This window comes from Psammomys obesus, unplaced genomic scaffold (genome assembly GCF_907164565.1).
Source record: "Psammomys obesus unplaced genomic scaffold, mPsaObe1.curated_primary_1811, whole genome shotgun sequence".
NCBI lineage: Eukaryota > Metazoa > Chordata > Mammalia > Rodentia > Muridae > Psammomys > Psammomys obesus.
Window position 1 is genome coordinate 30,694,289 of NW_026591086.1, and position 20,148 is coordinate 30,714,436.

A 20,148-nucleotide genomic window follows, 5' to 3' on the forward strand; every position below is an offset into this window, starting at 1 on the left:
TTTTTTTTTTTTTTTTTTTTTTTTTTTGTAAGCTGTGTCTCTTCCAAGGAGAAGAAGACAATTGTTTTGGAAAACAGATACTTAGAAGATTTATTGTGCTCTAGTTTTAAAAGTGAGGCTATGATTCATTTTAAGTGAAAAGAAATTCAGATAATATACAATCATTCATTATTTTCTGCTATTTTTAAATTCGTCACATTGAATCATGGGTACTCATGCTTTTCAAACCACATTGAAGCATTCTCAAGGGTGATAGAAAAACAATTGTAACTCTTCAGTTAATTTCTCAGTTTGCTACTTAATTGTTTGGCCACAGTCATTACCCAGCTTCCACTCTGAAAAACATTCTATCACTGAAAATATAGGGGAAGAATCAATATGTGTAGAAATGAATAGAAGGGACATGTATGTTTCCTTGTTGTTTACATTGTTTGACTGTCAATTATCTTTTTCACCTTTATGAGACTTACATACATCCATACGTCTGCAGAGTACATTGTGACTTTAGTGAAGTGTAGATTAATGCACAACCAAATGCTAAGCTAAAACTTAGAAGTTTTAAAATATATAAGAAGCATGAATAGGAAAGAAGTTTATTTTCCCAAATTGCTCATTTAAAAAAATGCCATCAGACGTCCTGTCTGGTTAGAGGGTGGCCTCTCCAGTCTCCATGACCTCTGCCACCAGGGATCTCAGCTAGAGCCATCTCCATATCCTCCCAGGAGCCCACCCTGTTCCAGGTCTCCGGCTTGTCTACAAGTTACCCCTGCCCATGGTTGCTCTTCTCTCCGCAAGCCCTCTGTCTTCTCACCACTGCTCACACTATATCTGATCCCTACCCTCATTTTTCTTATTGTTCCCTCTCATAGCCTGTTCCCTCTCTTCAATCACTTCCACTGACTACTCTATTTCCTCTTCTGGGTGAGATTTGAGCATCCTTCCTTGGGCCTTCCATGTTTCTTAGCTTCCTTGGGTCTGTAAATTGTAGTATGGTTATCCTATACTATATGGCTACATTCAGTTATAAGTGAGTTCATACCCTCTGTATCTTTCTGGTTTGGGGTTTTCTCACTTAGGATCATCTTCCCTACTTCCATCCATTTGCCTGCAAGTTTCACGATTTTCTTGTTTTTAATAGCTGAGTAGTTTTCCATTATGAAAACATAAAGCAGTTTCTTTATCCATTCTTCTGTTGAAGGACATCTGGGTTATTTCCAGTTTCTGACTATTAAGAATAGAACTGCTGTGAACATAGTTGAGCAAATATCCTTTCTGTGTGGTAGGATAACTTTTGGGTACATGCCAAGGAATGGTAAAGCTGGATCTTCAGGTAGAGCTATACCCAATTTTCTGAACAAAGCACCACATTGATTTCCAAAGTGGTTAAACAACCTTGCATTCCCACTAGCAATACAGGAGTGTTCCCCTTTTATTCACATCCTTGCCATCATAGACTGTTCCTTGAGTTTTTGATCTTAGCCATACTGATGGGTATAAAATGGATTTTCAGAGTTGTTTTCATTTGCATTTCCCTAATGACCACTACTTTAGATGTTTGATCATTTCTTTAAGTGCTTCTGAGCCATTTGAATTCCTCTATTGATAATTCTATGTTTAGCTCTGAACCCCATTTTAAAAATGGACTATTTGGTTTATTGGTGTTCAATTTTCTAGAGCAGAGATCAAGGGAATGTGAAACCAATACATGGCCCAACCTGAGACCAACTCCATGGGAGAGAGCCAACCCCTGACACTATTGATGAGTTGGGAGCCTTGCATGTCTGTTCTCTGAGAGGATTTTCCTAGGAAAGAATCAAAAAGAAACATCAAGACTCACAGTTAGACATTAAGTGGAACATTGGGATCCTTGTAGTAGAGTGGGGGTTGGGGGTGGAGAGGGAGAACAGAATAATCCAGAGGGAACAGGAGCTCCACAAGAAGACCAACAGTCCCAACTAACTTTCAGGCTTGAAAAAACTGAAGCACCCACCAAGGACCAGATGTGGAGCCTATACACTTATATACCCAATGGGCAGCTTAGACTCCAAGTGGGTCCCCAAGACTGGATGGAATTGTCTCTGACATGTACTCTGTTGCATGCCTTTCAATTGCTTCACCCAGAAATGGCTGCCTTACCAGGACACTTTGAAAGAGGAAGTACACAGTCCTTATGTGGCTGGATGTGCTAGGGCTGGTTTAGGTGTGGGGGTCTCCCCCTTTCTGAATGGCAAGGGAGAGGGATAGCAGTATGAAGAAGGGCCAAATGGGAGGGACCTGGAGAAAAGGAAGGAAGGGGCTGCAATTGAAATATAAAGTGAATAACTAAAGAATAAAAAAATACCTGGAAGATACCTGACAAAAGAATACTTCCTTAACTTGCCAAGCCCTAGAATTAGACACCAGAAGGATATGTAAAAGGACATCTCAAAATGTGTTTGTGAAACAACAAATGAATATCCAATTGAGGAAAATTTATGCAAATTAGTTTCCCAGTAGCTTGTGCATGGCCTAATATCGTAAAATTAAGCAACAGAAGAAACAGTAGAAGACATACCCCCGAACACGCTAACACATTTAGATTATTTAGTGACTTGAGCTAAATACAAAATAGAATAAAAAATTATCAGTGAAAAATTAATACAAAATTTGGAAACAGGCAAATATCAAAATCAAAGCAAATTTAAAATGTTTCATGATACAAGGCAAGAAATAAGAGGCTAGTAAAACCAGACACCAAACACTAAACCAATGCACAGATACAGTGAATAGGACACGCAAGAGTCCAGTGCCCAGTGCTTTTATGGTTCTGAAATGCATGAGTAAAGAGAGTGATGATGAAATGCTGGCTGACTCCACAGAACTGAATACATGACTCTTAGTTTGCTAGAAAGTTACAAGGGCATTGCTGTTGCTGTCCATTGAGACATCCGTACAGCTGCCAAAATACCCCGGGGCACCATCATCCTATCAAGTTCAAACATTAGACAGCATTACTTTTGACAGCATCATCTCTAAAACACAGGGTAATTGATGAGAGATGAGACAAACTCCTTTCAGATACAATGGCCTCCACTGGGTAATGGAAAACTGGAAACATAAATAAAAGGTTATGAAAATATATTGAAATAGTAAGAATGTAAATAATCATATTACTGAAATGGAATAGTATGTGTGCATGTGTATTTGTAAAGCAAAGTAAATAAACTTACTTAGGTTTCCCTGCTTTATATTTTTTATATTGCATTATTATTATTTCATAGCTCTGAGGATATGGAATAAGTCATAATTTATATTGCCTCAAAATAATCACCTTTCTCAAAAGTATACATGCACAACTTTTACCTGAAATATAAGAGGGATTAGCACACAGGGAATTTAGTTGTCATGTGTATGTAAAGAATTTGGAGGGCAGTTAAGAACAAACATAGTTGGTTTTTGTTCTCTTGTGTCATAACAGTGAATTAATCAAATTAATGAATGTTTCATTGTTTATAAATTCCTGACAATGTGGATTCTGGTTTTATGGAAACAATGGTTGTTTCCAAAGTTCATATTTTAAATGCGCACCCTTGTTTATAATCTTGTGTTATTTTGAGCAAAGAACTATACTTAGTCCGTGCCAATATTTTCCTCTCTAAAGATAAAAGAAACATCTTAACTCTTTGTGGGTTAAATGATGAAGTGTTTCTTCAACACATAGGCAACCTACAAAAACTGGATGTGCACAAGTTTTCCCATTAAATGATTATATATGTAATATTAATTGAATGTAGCTAACTTGAATTATATAGAATATTGTGATGTATGAATTTAACTTGAAACTTATTAAAGTTTTTAAATTAATAGTAATAAACTACCTGTGATTTTGAAGCATATTGAATTTTTTTTTTTTTTTTTTTTTTTTTTTTTTTACTGCATTGATCAATAGCCAGAACTATGTTCTTATACAAGACATGAGACGATCACTTTTGTTCTGGGAATTGCGTTCTTCAGTCTTAGAACATTTTACAATGGATTCTGCAATAAACTCTATATACTCTTGGGGTCAAAAATAGATATGCAACAAAAAGAAAATAAATTCTTCTGGAGAATATTGAGAAAAATTAGTTTTCAACTTGGGGAAAAGGCAATGTAATTTGTAGAAGTACCTAAGACAGCTGTATGTGTTGCTTTAAAAACATGTGTTCTGCTGTTAACTTAGTGTTTAATTTATGAAATATTCAGTCAGGTGTCTGATGTAACCCATTCTTAAAAGCAAATTTATAAATGTCTAAAATATGAGTAACTTTGCATCACCTATTCGTAATAGAATGCCATCTCACATAAATGAAAAAGAAGTGGTTTTCTATCTTCATAGAATATTGATTTTTCAGAAGTTCTCTTGGTGGCAATGTAATCATTTCTGAAACTAACGTTTACCTCATGTGACGCTGAGAAACTCTGGTTAACATTTTCACGAATCTAAAAATATTTTACTCTTTTCTAAATTAAAACTGCTGGTTGTCATATTGTGCCTTGTACTTCCTTAATATGCTTCTCTTCCAAAAACGGTATTTGAGAATCCTGCCTTTTCCTCTCAAATGCCAAACAAATAAGGCAATAACCCTGATGCCACTCTCTCTGTGTCTCCCCCAAATTTTCCCATTCATCAAGATCTGGCTCTGTTTCCATTCCATTTTTAAACATGAGCAAATTACATTTTTCTGCATATACTGTAAATTGATGCATTTATATTTTAATTGCACACTAAACAACATACATAATTGCTTCCAAATGTCATGTTTGCATGCATGACCTCCCCCAATAAGACTAACAGTTAATAAATATCTGCTTAATTTTGCATGTCATAGAAGTATCTTCAAAAATACATAATCATAGGCGATTTGCTCATTTGTTGAACTACAAGGTGCTGGCAGCTACTCTTTGATTAGGACACAAATTAATGGGGGAAAAAGTCCTTTTAAAGAAAAGCATTACACATGTGTGTATGTATATATATATATATTTAAATGGATCATAAAACTGTCACTAAGAAAATACCTCAGTACAATCTACTCTCACTTGTTAACTGACAACAAATAACATAGATATTCTGACTACTTCCAAATTTCTTCCTTCCTGTGATGATTCACAGTCCACAAACTTAACAACTTCACACTATCTAGAGAGTGACTTTCAAATGTCTTACTATGACATTCAGTGTCCTTCAGTGTCTAGATAAGATTAAATTTTGTCTCATGTTTTTTTCATCTTTTATCTTCCTTGCATACTACATACATTCAGTGAGACAGATCTTGCTATTTCCTGAAGCTCTGGACAGATTTTGATCCAGTCTGCTCCCCCTTCCTGGAAAGCACTTTATATACATCTCTGTCCCTTCTTATGTTCTTTTTTTTTTTTTTTTTAAATCTTTTATTTATTTTTTATTAATTACACTTTATTCATTTTGTATCCCCCCATAAGCCCCTCCCTCCTCCCCTGCCAATCCCACCCTCCCTCCCCTTTCTGCATGCTTATGTTCTTATCAAATACCACCTGCTCCAGTCGTTGAAATCATTCCCTAACACTTTTGTAAAACTTGAGCACAACAGAAACTGATATAAGTTAAACTGTGTGTTTGCTCATCTTTTTGTTATGCTTACTGTACAGTAGAAATACAGCCAGATATAGAACTCTGTGTGTGTGTGTGTGTGTGTGTGTGTGTGTGTGTGTGTGTGTGATATCTATTTGTTTGCTTGAAAGACTGTGTCCCAGTTTCAGGTTTCCATTGAATTTTGAATACTCCTATCTCCCTTGCTCTAACAAAAGATGGTATTATATTTGTTGCCCAAGGATAATAAAACTCAGCATTTCTCAGACTATGTACACGCAACAGTAGTTACATTAGTTGTCTCTTAGAATAATGGTTCTATGTACAGCTAATATTTTTCTAATGATCACCATATGTGAAAGTAAGAAAACACATTAGCTTATAAAACAAGGAAAGCAACTCTCCTGGAAAGGAACCTGGAAGCTGAGCTATTTGACTTTGTTTTGTTGGAGCTTTGCTTGTTTGTGTGGCTGCTGCTGCTTTCTTCAGAACACTCTCAGTGAGCATTGTTCAGAAGCTTTTACTCCAGCTGCTGCTGAGGCCCAGCACCTCCAGCCCACAACTTCCTGCTTGCAATTTAACTCCTTCCTTTCTGTGCATCCCTTTTGCTAGAAGTTTTTGTTCTCATTGGCCCACATAATAAATTCCTTAGCATCACTCAGCAGAGCTTAATGTTTTTTATTTTGACTTCTGCAACTCTATATCTAACAATTTCTAATCGCTTTAAGTCCCACTAGCCATCTCCTCATTCTGCCTTGTTTCACTCATGCTCATGATTCATGATTGGCTTGCCTGTACTGTCCTGCATTCGTGTGGAAAATTCAAGTTCTTGAAACATTGAACGAGTCATGTGACTCCTACTGATTTTGATGGATCTGTCCCTAGATAGTGCGTTCTTATTAGCTATGTTAATTTGTGAGGGGGATGAATCCAAAGGAAAGGAGACTAAGCAAGGGATTGTCAAGGCTAAACGGATGTTCTCCCAAAGGTTTTTTTTTTATAGAAAATTATTTCAGCAGTTAAACAAGGCCACCTTTAAAATAATGCCTTGGTATCTTGATCAAATTTTAATATCTTTAAGTTTTCAAATTGAATAACACCTTTAGTCAAGGAGAATGGATTCAACATACCATGGAGATACCGCCACTCATAGGCTTGTAACACTACTGAAAACAGTAAAATGCAACTAAATTCGATGTCTATAAGTTCTGATGTTTTAAAAATATGGGTACTTATTTTAATATAAGATAGAATGAAATATTGTCTTGCAGAGAAACACATGATAATGTAGACTATTGCATTCAGTGTAATAAACCAATACAGAAAGACAAATGTGAGATTGCTCTCAGAGTAAGACATTAAAAAAAAAACTAAAAAAAACAAAAACAAAAAACTGTGAGACGTTCAGAAGGGTACTCATAGAGATTGGATGGAATGTGTGTGTGCAGCTATTAACCATTAAAAAACATGCTGGAAGAAAACGGAAGCTAGAACAGAAACCTTTAACAGAGAAATCAAACAAGGGTACATATTATAGCATCACAACCAGTGAATGTTTATTTTTCTCTTTCCTCCACTTCTTATGTCTAAAATGCATTTATTTAGGAGCTATGAAATCATTGCAAATTACACTCACAACTGGCAGAGAAAACATTCCTATTCACATACTGTTCATCTGAAAATTTTTAAAAATGCATTCTTTGGAATTTTTAAAATAACATTATTGCGACATAATTCAAACAGCATGCATTTCACTTACTTAAAATACATGCCTACTGGTACTTGTGTACTCACAGAACCGTGCAATTCCTCTCATAATCAACATGGGCAGATTTTCATCACTCACATTCATGCCACCAAAACAATCCATTAGAGAATATCTCCAAAATATCAACATATTTCCATTCAATATCTTTTAAAATGCATGTTTCCTGTGCTTACCACTAAGTAAACATGAAACTTGTCAGGAAAGAGAAGAAGATCCATGCCAATGACATTAGTAAATTCTAAGAAGCTTTTATTTTTGTAAGGGACTTTTACTCTCTGAGTATGTAAAGATATTTAATACCTTTCCTACATTGATTTTTAAGTACCTATGAATAAAATTTGAAATAACTTGGAAACTAAAACTCTGGAAGAAAATGGAGTTTTCTGGTGGGATGTGAATGTCTTGGACCCAGGAAAGCTTCTGTTATAACTCTGTTTTATGAAAAACCATTTCTATTTTAAGATATCTATGCCAGAATACTTTCCAGTTTTCCCTTATGTTTCATCCCCTGCTCACATAAGCATCATCCTGGTACAGAGCAAAAAAAAAAAAAAATTACAGAAAATATACTATGTTATTTTCTCTTCAGTGAAGTCCCTCAGCATGGAAGGCTTTCACTAAGAAGTAATTCTGAGATTACGTTAAATGTTCAGTATAAATTCAAATACAATTATCAGAACTAGACTCATTTCTGTTTCTGTTCTGTTGATTCATTTTACTTTGGCTGGGCCATTAAACTTATAAAATGAACTTCTGCAGTCAGTTCTGTGTTTTTTTAAAGGGCAAAGATGTTGTTGAACTCAATCTGTACTGTGCTTTATAAACCATAACAGTATTTCCCAAAAAAAGGTTTATTTTGCTCCACAGTAGTCAAGTAAGAGTCAGGGAAAGAGATGGCAGGAACATCCCTTCTCCATAGACTTCCAATCTTCTGTGCAAAATGTCAGCAGAATTAGAATCAGAAGAGGGACAGTGGTATGCGTGCCACATAGGTGTTTTTCAGTGTCTGCAGCTGCAGCTTGCACTCACAGACTTCTGGAACTTGATGCTAAGTGGCTCTGAAAAGCCACTGAGGAGTTTGTGTTAGCCAGAGGCCACGAAAGCTGCTGGCCCCAGCTGAGAGATTCTCTGTTCGGTCTGGGCATTAGCCCAATGTGAACAGAGAATCTGTTTTTTTCCCTCCACTTCCAAAGAGCACATTTCTGTTTGTTCCTGCATGTGCAAAAATGAATAGGGAACAATAACACTCATTTATTAAAAAAAAATAATGACAATTATTATAACAGTGTTAGTGAATTTCTAAATATCATCTCAAGGTCTCAGGGATGTGAACGATCATATAGCCTAATTCCTTCTTTAGAAAACGCATGTTTGTCACAAGTTACTTAACATTCAAGAACTCAATTCTCTAGCCAGTTGTGACATAGAATTCTCTAGCTATTACCCGAACTTATTCATTCAGAAATACATACATTCCTGGATCCTTTACTCAAAACAGTGTTGAGGTGAGTACTTGCTACTTCCCATATTTATTTGAGTCCATCTGCATTCTCCTATGCTCCCCACCTTTGTCTCTCTAACTCATCTACCAGCAAATAAAGGAACCCCCACCTCAGATTCTGGAAAATATTCTTAAAATTAATCCAGACGTTCTCCTGCAACGCTTTCTTCCTTGATTTGTAATTTTGGCACCCAATGCTAAGTTCACATCCTGAACCATGGCTGCTATTAGTAGATGTCTGGGCAGCGTCCCAATAAAGCAGAGCAGCTCTAGTGTCATTAGTGGAATGACGGTATTTCAGTCCCCTGCCTTTCATTCCCCTTTAGTTTACTACCACCGCCACTGGGCTAAAAGAACCAAATTACCTGCTCAGGCACTGAAATCGGAGAGGAGCATAATGTCTCATAAAATAAACAAAATAGAACACTACCTTTCCTTTTCCTCCAATCATGAAACAGAAAAAGAAAATTCACTTTGAACCTTTAGGTAGAGACTGTGCAGATTTGCAAGTATAAAGCGCTCTATAGATAGCATGCACTCATAATTGTAAGAAATCACCAAAACATCTATTTGTAGCTGGTGTTGCTATACACAGATGCTACCTATAGTCTCACTAGTACATAAATTATTAATATTTTGTCTGAAGTGCTTATTACAAAAGATTTGTGTTATAAAGATTACCTCCGTCTTTTTTCTTGTTATTTTTGCCATTTTTAAAAATTTATTTATTTGTTAATTAATTACAGTTTATTCACTTTGTATCTGCTTCCCTCATTCCCTCCCAATCCTACGCTCCCTCCCTCATTTCCTCCCATGCCCTTCTCCATATGCACTGATAGAGGAGGTCCTCCTCCTCTTCTCTCTGACCCTAGCTCAGTCTTGAATTCATTTCTTTACTTCATAACATTTCTTATACTATGAATAAGCTAGGTACTGGCTTAGAGATAAAAGCATGTTCATGGTTTTGAAAATACTAAAATAGCTTAATTGTAAAATGTCAGTGCTGTTTTCTGAATAAAAATAATATGTGAGAACCTATCTTATCAGACCTAAACACTGTGATATCATTTTTAATTAGGAATAATCTCTGTGATTTGTGAATTATATTGATTCGTTATGAAACACACATGTTCTTATATATTTCCTCATATTTTGTCTTTTTGAGCACTCAGTTTCCTATATCAAACCACTGTGGCATGGGTTTACTTCATTGAGCTTGCTGACACCAGGGGCTGTTACACTGAATCATTTTATTCGCTCCCATGTGAGTGGAGGGGAAGCAGCAGAGAACACAGTCAAAATTGTCAGGGCCGTCCACTACAGTCATCTAACTTAGCACATTGAAAATGGACACGGAATACTGAAGAGAATTTTGAAGAAAAAAGTCAGGCTTGAGAAGAGAGGGAATTTTTAAAAGCAGCCAAAGCATAAAGAATAGGAAAGTGTACATTAAACTGAAACTATGTTGCAATTTTACTTCATTCTTTCAGTAAACAGATGTTTATCTGCCCTTTTACATGAAGATATGCATTAGGAAATCGATTTTTTTCCCCAACATTTAAAACCCCCTAAAAGCAGTCAGGGCTCCTCGTTATGGAAGCTGTGATTTTCCTACAATAATTTTCTATAGTTGTGCCAAAGAACTAAAAATAAAATGACATGGGAAGTTTTTTGCACAGTGTGAATCACAAGCTTCATTGTAAAACTGAGTCATCATGTTCGAGTTTCTGGAAGACACATCCAGGTTAGGAAGCTCACTGCTCTGATTGCCTTCCCCCTGCCTGGGCTGGCTGAGATAGAAAGCCTGTGGTAAGGTTATCAATAACTGCTAGGAACTCTGGCCATAATCGAGTAGATAGCTGTAATGTAGCATCGTGTTGAGAAAGTAAATGTGGTAAGAGCCGTTACAGGCTGAGGTTTATGGAGACAGCCATGATTACTTTGCAGACTGAGTACTTCTGTGCCCAGCTAAGGCTGCAAGAAGCACTTTACAGAAGTTATCAGGTCTATTTAAACTAAACATATATCTAGCTCTCTTCATTTTATTTTTATTTTTGTCATGCAGTAGAATATAACTTGGGGCTTATCACAGATTTTCTTCCAGTTCTATCCTCTAAGTCATTCTTCATACTTCTCAAGGTCACAAAGGACCTCTGTAAGGACGTAGTTGTATTGATTGATTGGGTCTGCAGTGCTTATGCCTGTAGGTGCTTGTAAAGGAGCGTAACCGAAGAAGAAGAACAGAGTTTAGTCTCTTAACAAGACATGTGAAGCTAGATGTTGCCTGGACATCTTAGTCCATTGTATCGCAAGTTCCTTGTCCTTTACTCCATGTTGAATCAGAGGCCTTTGCCCTCTCCGTCGCTATCACTATCACAAGGAGAATGATCAGTCTCTGCTTGTGGAATTAAATAGAGCATTCGGCAGTACAGGAGTCAGCATACAGAACAGCCCTTTTCTCTTTGTTTTGCTGTACTGGTGCATCCTGAGAAAAAGGCTAACACTGTAAAGCAAAGATCACTCCTGCTGCGATGCCATTCACCTAGCTATGTATATCAGTTGTTGCTGAAAGGAAGTCAGACAATGAATCCATTGCACAAAGCAACAGGAGCAGTGGGGCCATGAATGTCTGCTTATTGATTTTACTCATCACATTCTTCTGGGTCACAGGTTCTTTCCTAAAGAATTCATTAAGCAAAGTTATATAAGAAAATGTATCTTATGAATAACAAAAATATGGTATCCATTTTGTATTTCTTGGGCATCTTGGGATAATGAGGAATCTGAACTACCAAGTTACCAATGAAATAGGCCATTTGTTACATACACAGAAGAAACCAGTTATATTTATGGTGGGATTATACTTTTGCTTTTCTCTTTTCTCTGTGGCATCATGATGTTATTGCTGTAATTCTAACGTCAATGATGGCATTTTTCCTAGCTATATTTTTAAATGTCAAGTTTCTTGAGTTGTGATTTGCATACAGTAAGATTCACCCTTTTAGGAATGGATTTCAGAACACTGAAAAACACGTAGTCATAGATCCTGACTAAGACATCAGTATTATTCTCTTCTGTTTAACTAAACTTCTTCCTTCCTAAATTTTGAGACAGATGTCATGTTGGCTCTAGAATTAATTCATGACACTAACACTGTACATACTTTTAAAGGGAAAATTACATTAAAAGTTATGATTGTGTTGCATTGCTCTCCTTATTTGAGATGGGTAGAGGAGATGGTGTGTTTGGATTTGGTTCTATGTTGTTGCTTTTTTTCATGTTTACAACACAGAGGTGCTTTTCTGATGGACCCAGAAGCCTCTGTGTCCAAGTCTTAGTGATAGGCCAAGAGGCTGACTTTTGAGGAAGCCAAATAACAAATTCACAAATGAACCAATGTCCTATTCTATTCAATATGTTTCCAACAGTTCATCCCAGAACTGGGATGAACTATTCCTGACTTTTATTTATTTAATGAAATTCCTGACTTTTTTTTAATGAAAAATGTGTTCTATTCACCCAAATACAAGAATACTGTAATAAAGTCATCTTTACATATTCAACCCTAGTGACACCATTTTTTTGGCAGAGAGCTATAACAATCATATTATAGAATACCTTCTCATCACAAAGCTCCACTCTTATTAATCTTTACAGTTAATGTTTACCATGTATTCCAACCCCCAACAAATCACTGATATTATTGTTTCTATCACCTTCCTTTAAGGGATTGTCATGGAAATGAACCATGCAGTATAAAACCTTTTTTTTTTTTTTGCTTGTTTGTTACCTCACTCAGGATGATCTTTTCTAGCTCTATCCATTTGCTTGCAAATTTCTGATTTCCTTATTTTTAACTGTTGAGTAGTATTCCATTGTGTAAATGAATCAAAATTTCTATAGTCTTTCTTCAGTTAAGGGACATTTAGGTTGTTTCCAGATTCTGGCTATTATGAATAAAGCTACTATGAGCATAGTTGAGCAAATGTCCTGGTTGTATGGTTGAACATACAACATGCCTAGGAGTGGTATAGCTGGATCTTGAGGAAGCACTATTCCTAATTGTCTAGGAAAGCTCCAGATTGATTTCAAAAGTGGTTGTACAAGTTTACATTCCCACCAGCAATGGAGGCAGAATTGCTTTTCTCCACATCCTCTTTAGCATATGTTGTCACTTGAGGTTTTGATCTTAGCCATTTTGCTGGGTGTGAGATGGAACCTGAGTCATTTTGATTTGCATTATCCTGATGACTACGGCCATTGAGCATTTCTTTAAGTGGTTCTTTGCCATTTGTTATTCCTCTGTTGAGAATCATCTGTTTAGCTCTATACCCCATTTTTAAATTGGATTATTTCATTTGTTGGTATTTAATTTCTGGCATTCTATACTCACCTATATGTGGATATTAGCCATATAATATAGGAGAACCACTAAAATCTACGGACCTCAAAAAGCTAAACAACAAGAAGGAAGCAAGGGAAGATGCTAAAATCTTCTTCAGAAGGGAAAACAAGATAGACACCATGCATTCTCTAAAATACTCCAGCAAACAGGGAATTGAAGTAGATGAAAAACTTTCGACAGAGCCAAACTTTGGACAGAGCACAGGGAGTCTTATGGAAGAATGGGATATAGAATTACCTAGAGGGGAGAGGAGCCCCACGAGGAAATAAACAAAGCCAAAAAGACCTGGGCCCAGGGAGGAGTGCAGCAACTGGTGCATCAACCAAAGACCATACACACAGAGCATCTAGACCCCTGCTCGGATGTAGCCCAGAGAGAGCTCAGTCTCCATGTGGGTTCTCTAACAAGAGGAGAAGAGACAGTCTCTGACATAAACTCGGTTGCCTGCTCCTTGATTAATTCTCTCTGGTTGGGCGACCTAGCCAGCCCACAGAGGAAGAGGATCCAGACAGTCCTGATGGGATGTGATAGGCTAGGCTCAGACAGTAGGGGAGGAGGAGTTTTCCTATCAGTATTAGGAGAGAGGGATAGGGAAAGAAAAGGGAGTGAGTGTAGGACAGGGAGGAAATAAAAGAGGGGTTAAATTCGGGATACAAAGTGAATAAATTGTAAATAACAACAACAAAACCTTTATTTGTGTGTGTGTCAGCGTAATACTATGACATGTGTTATGTTACTATGGTTCAAATTTAATATGGTATAAATTGGGAAATAATAGAAAAATATTTGTTTTAATCTTTTAATTATATTGGTAAATAAAGCCAAATTTTGGGCAGAGTGCAGGAAACCTTATGGAAGAAGAGGGAGACAGAAAGACTTATAGGGGCCAGGAACTTCACAAGGAGACCAACAGAGCCAAACATCCTGGGCCCAGTAAGGCCTGCAGAGACTGAATCTCGAACCAAGGACCATGCATGGAGAACACCTAGACCCTGCTCAGATAGTGCCCATGATAACTCAGTGTCCAAGTGGGTTCCCTAGTAAAGAGAGCAGGGACTGTCTCTGACATGAACTCAGTGGCTGGCTCTTTGATCATTCCCCCCTGTCCCCTCCACTGAGAGGGATTAGACTTTCCAGACCACAGAGGAAGATGGTACAGCTAGTCCTGATGAGACATGATAGGCTAGAGTCAGATGGAAGAGGAGGACCTCCTTATCAGTGGATTAAGGAAGGGATATATGGGCAAGACAGAAGGTGGGTGGGACTGAGAGGAAACAAGGGAGGGGGCTACAGCCGGGATTCAAAGTGAATAAATTGTAATAAATAAATAAATGATTGATAGAAGATAGATAAAAGAAAAAAGAAAAATTTAAGATTTCATGTGTGATAAGAACTTTATTTCTTCAAACAAAACAAAGTAAGACAAAAATAACAAAATGCAAAAGACATCTTTATTGTCGGGATGTCCTTGGACTTTTGTATTCTTGTGTGTTGTTGGAGAAAGAATATCATTAATTAGCTTAGGCTGTACTTGAATTCACAAACTTGCTTTTTAACTGGGATCACAAGTATGTGCCACCATGCCTCCTAATAAGATTTTGCTTTGTGAAGAAATAGCATTTGAAAAAATTAAAAATTAATAAATATGTATTTAAAAATAAATTAATAAATAAATATGTATTTAAAGTCATGGTACAAAGCATAGTACAATCAAACCTTTATATCTGTTTTTTATATTTTATGATAAGGACCTTTTTAATGAAGGAATCTATTAAAATTTCAAGAGTATTGATTAAAATATTAGAAAAAAGTTTCAACATGTTTCCTTTGTGATTTAGATCAGAGGTTGGAAAAATAAACTATATGCAATTGATACTTTTTAAATGTTTTTGTAGTCAAATAATTTTATATGAAATTAATTTCAACTTGTATAAACGGATAAATTTAGTTGAATTTGTTAAATGTATGCATTTATAAAGAACCAACAGAAAATATTGTGAAGAGGGTTTTTTTGTTTTGTTTTGTTTTGTCATACAAATGTTTTGTTTTGTTTTAAATACCAGTATTGGGGATTGAACTCATTGCCACAGAGTGTCTTCAAGTGTGCCTTAACATTGAACCAGAGTTAAAAATCCAACGCCTATCGAGTCTTTTGAGGACTGTGTGTATCCTCTTCCTCTGTGGCTTAGGACGGCCACCTGGCCTAGGGGAGGTGATTGAAGAGCAGGCAACAGAGTTCATGCCAAAGATTGCCCCTGGTCCCCTTTCTAGAAGATCTACATGGAGACTTAGAAGCCAGTAGGCTACATCCTAGCAGGAGGCCTGGGTCTTCTCCATGCATGGTTCTTGGTCGGTGCTTTAGTCTCCCCAAGCCCTGTTGAACTCAGATGTGTTGGCTCTCTTGGTATTCTTGTGGAGCTCCTCTCCTTTCTGGGTCCTTCTACATCCCTCCACTCTTCCATATTCCCTGTGCTCTGTCCAAAGTTTTGCTGTCTCAGTATCTGCTTCAATACTATGCTGGTTGGAGTTTTTCAGAGAATATTTATGACACACTCCCATCCTTTTCCCCATGTTCAAACACATCCCGTGTCTATACTATTTGCGCTTCTGAATGAGAATTAAGCATTCCAGCCAGGGTTCTCGTTAAGTCTGCAGATACCAGTGTGGTTCGTTTGGGGTTAGTTGGTAAGGGATGAGGGCTCCCCTTTCTGAGGACTTGGGGACAGTGATAAGAGGGAGTAGACTGGGAAGGTGAAACCAGGAGGTCTTCGATCGGGGTGCAAATGGAATAAATGAAGTTAAAAAGGTAGATTCACCTCCACCTGAAGGGGAGCAGCCTTACCAGTCTACAGAGAAAGACAAAGAAGCCAGTCCTTATGAGACCTGATAGACTGGGGTCAGCTGGAAGGGGAGGAGGACCTTCCCTATCAGTGGACTGGGGAAGGGGCATGGGAGAAGAAGAGGGAGGGAGGGTAGGATTGGGAGGGGATGGGGTAAGGGGCTACAGCTGGAATACAAAGTGAATAAACTGTAATTAAGAAAAATAAATTAAAATTAAATAAATAATAAATAAATATTTTTTTAAAGGTAGATTAAATTAAAAAAAAATCCAATGCCTGAGATAAATGTTTTCTCTCATTCACACTGACAAATGATCCATCAAACTCAAATCTTACAGCACATTCTTACACCGGATTGGAATTTAGCCTAATAGAAGAGAGAAACTGATGAAGTAGAACATTGCTATATCATTCTAAAAGTCAAGCAGCCTTTGTCTAGCCTGGACTTTTTGTCCTCTTTGTCAAATACCTAGATTACAGGCTAAGCATACAGCCATTTGTTTTTTTTTTTTTTTTTTTCTTAAAACCCTTTCAAACCTTTGCTTGCTGAGCGATGTTTTCTTTCTTTTCCAACTGTAAACAGGAAGCCAAAGGAGATTTTAACCCAAAGTGTTGTTAGTTCAGTTAATATAATCAAAGTGTTTTTGAAGAGTGCCTGATACATGATAAGTCGTACGTAAGTGTGAGCTATTTGTTTCCATCAGCTGCTCTCAAACTTTAGAAATTGACCCATAATGAAATACTGAAACACACTGCAAATAGACCTGAACATAAAAAGTATATACCCAACTGAAAAATTAAGTGAAATGAGTTTTAGCTGCACTACATGCAATAAAAGTCCATTATAGGCCACTTCGACTTTCTGTCTTCTCATTTTAATCCCATTCTAATTAATTTTGTTTTGCAGGACGCGTTGTACTCTCTTCCTTTTAGCATTTTATATTGAATAGTAACAACAAAAACATCTATTTTTGATCTGCAGATTGCCGTATGCCCCACTCATCACCATTAACTCTCACTGAGAACATTTCATAAATGTAGATTCAGACATTGGATAAAGACGGCCCTCCCTGTGGCTTAAGACCAATATCTGTCATCCACAGACAAAGACTGGAATGATGCTTAAAGAGAATTATATAGGTGTTATTCTACAAATATGATACAAGTATAAGTTGGTCATACGTTCAGTGTATTTCCAGAGCAACAAATATAATATTTTAAGTCAATGTTATATTTTTGAAAAATTAAAGTAATTTGGTGTAAAGTTACCTACTTGTGAGCTGTCACACTTTCAACTAAGTTTTTAGACTAACATACGGGTTTAAATAAATTTAAAATTTGAATTTGTTGCTCATGAGATCTGTATTATCTGTTTTTAAAGATTTATTAGATTTTTAATTTATGTGTGTGATTCTATACATCAGAGTCAAATTTAAAAACATATACTGGAGCTACATTAATTACAACAGCATGCAACTTTATTCACTTTATAAGTATTCATTAAACAGCAAGAACTACATTTCATTCTCACAGCATGGTCATATTTATTTTCATTTCAATGTGTTGTTTCTATGTTTACCCCAAAGACATTGATTTAGATCTTTTCCTCTGTTTTTTTAAATTTCAGTTTTGGTTGTTTCATTTCATCTTCAAGATGCTTCAGTAAAAGGCACCGTCGTTGTCACCTGCTTGAAAGGTTCTGTGTGCTCTTTCCAAGAGCAGCTGTATCGCAGTTGTCATTTTGACTGGTAACCATGTCTTTGGCTGAGAAGTTTCTGCCTGTGGCACACAGAGTGACTTCAAACAACTAATTAGCAGGAACTAGGCCACCTCAAGGTTTGATGCTGTCCGTCAAGGCTGTGACCACTGCTGACACCATCAGCAGATCTGTCAAATATGGCTCTTCCTGAGAATACAACCAAGCCCCTCTCGGTGGTGCAGCAAGAACTGGCAGAATGTGTTGAATAGGAAGTAAGAGAAGGTGATGGTCAATCTATACAGGCTCGAAAAATTGATAAAAGGTACTTAACTGCTGGGAAATCTGAAAGCCCATTTATTTACATGTGTTTATGGAATATAAGGGAGTCATCTGAAATAAATTCTCTTGAAGTTCACTGAATGACTTCGTAAGGTTACAAAATATTTCAAGAACTCTTAATTAGCACTGAAAAAATACTGTGATATTATCCATTCTAGAATCAATCATCACATCTACCATCTATCCACTTAAACGAAGATGAAACTGAATAGCAGATAGAAAATAGTAAATGGTGAATACAAAAAGTATTCAATTCTTTCAAGAGCCAAATCTGCAGATATGTATGTATGCACATGAAAATGTCCAGTTCTGGTTACATGTTTAATTGGTGTTAAGCCAACTACAGTAATTCATATTGAAAAAATAAAATCATCATTCTTTATAATTAAAAGTGTTATGTTTGTATAAATAACATATATTTAATCTACACATGCATTCATATTACATTACCCTTGAATGTGAGGTCTAATAGTTAGTGTATCTTTGTTCTTTGAACCAGATCGAGGTTGTAATAGAAATCGAGAAAGAGAGCTAAGCTAAATAACCAGTTGTATTTTCTCAAAAAAGAAGTAGTAGTAGTAGTAGTAGTAGTAGTAGTAGTAGTAGTAGTAGAAGAAGAAGAAGAAGAAGAAGAAGAAGAAGAAGAAGAAGAAGAAGAAGAAGAAGAAAAACTCATAAAAGCTCTTTGCTTAAGTAAACTTCTCACTTTTCTACTGTCAGAAATCCAACCACTCACAATATTCTCTTGATAAAGCCATTGACTTCTTATTGTCAACATATGTTGTACCTACTGTGTTGGTTATATTAGGCACCGTAAGTGTCTAAGCTTTCAATCCTTCTTGCACAGTGATGCAGCGATAGCTGTCTATCTTCTTGTACTGTAATATCTGATATATAACAAACTATGTCAGCTTGCTTATTATTGTACTACTATAACTTGCTATATCTAGTATTCTTTCTACATTAATCAAAAATGAAGAAATAAGGAAGGTGCAAAAGGTCAAAACCCCCCAATAATTTACGAATCATCATTTGTTAAAAGCATGTTTATTGAAAAGAACAAAAAGGGGGTAATGGATAATTTGTTCTGCCCCCACAAAGAAATAATTCAACATTATCTCTATTGGACAAGAAATAGAGTCTAAGCTGGGTGTGGTGGCCCACATTTTTAATCCATTTTGTCAAATGGATTAAACTCTGGAGACAGAAGAAGGTGGATCTCTGTGAGTTCTAGACCTATCTGGTCTATAAAGTGAGTTCCAAGACAGACAGGGCTGTTACACAGAGAAACTCTGTCTCAAAATAAATAAATAAATAAATAAATAAATTAATTAATTAATTAATTAATTAATTAATTAATAAATGAATGAATGAATGAATTAACTAAATAATCTACACCTAATAAACATAATTATAGTCCAAAGCAGAAAAATGATGTGGACTAAAACAGTGAATAAATCCAAACAAAGCCAGAGTATTTAACTTTCTCTTTTTTTTAATGTTTGAAAGCAGCAGATGACCACCATTTCCTTTTATTGCATTTGCTCTCTTACAGAATTATGAGCTGTGCTGCGAGCAGTTCTGTGCTTTTTGTTGATGGCCTAGGCACAAGGTACACCCATAGATTATTTTAAAATAGAAAATATATACTTGATTTGTATATTACTTCAACAAGCTAGTAAGCTAAAATACATGACATATATTATTGATAATATTGATAGTAGTTTAATATATTTCATTTTTCTTCCCAGTGCTCCTCTAACTCACTCTATGACACATTTTTAGCCTATCAAATGTTTCTATCACAATATTTGACAAAATTTGTAACTCCTCAAAACTGATGATAATTTATATTGACTCAAGAGTCTACCAACACCTGTGTTATAAATTTACATAAAGGTTAAAAATATTTCTGGGAAAGTATTTCCTCCATTTGTTGTGTTGATTTGTTGCAGTGGTCCACGTTGGGATATCTTAGTCAGCCATCTCCTATGAATTTTACTCTC

General features: G+C 36.3%; 1 protein-coding gene across 2 annotated transcripts in view; it reads right to left on the reverse strand.

Moving 5' to 3' along the window:
* The window catches only part of Pcdh9 (protocadherin 9), a 960,985-nt gene that overhangs the window by 583,025 nt on the left and 357,812 nt on the right, over nucleotides 1–20,148 (reverse strand). Inside the window, exon 4 of one of the 2 annotated variants that reach the window (XM_055609635.1) lies at nucleotides 17,741–18,051. The exons of the other annotated variant lie outside the window; for it this stretch is intronic. Coding sequence (XP_055465610.1) covers nucleotides 17,995–18,051 — 57 coding nt within the window. The 3' untranslated portion in view covers nucleotides 17,741–17,994. Of the gene's footprint in view, nucleotides 1–17,740; nucleotides 18,052–20,148 lie in introns of those variants that run through there. 2 annotated transcript variants of the gene reach the window in all.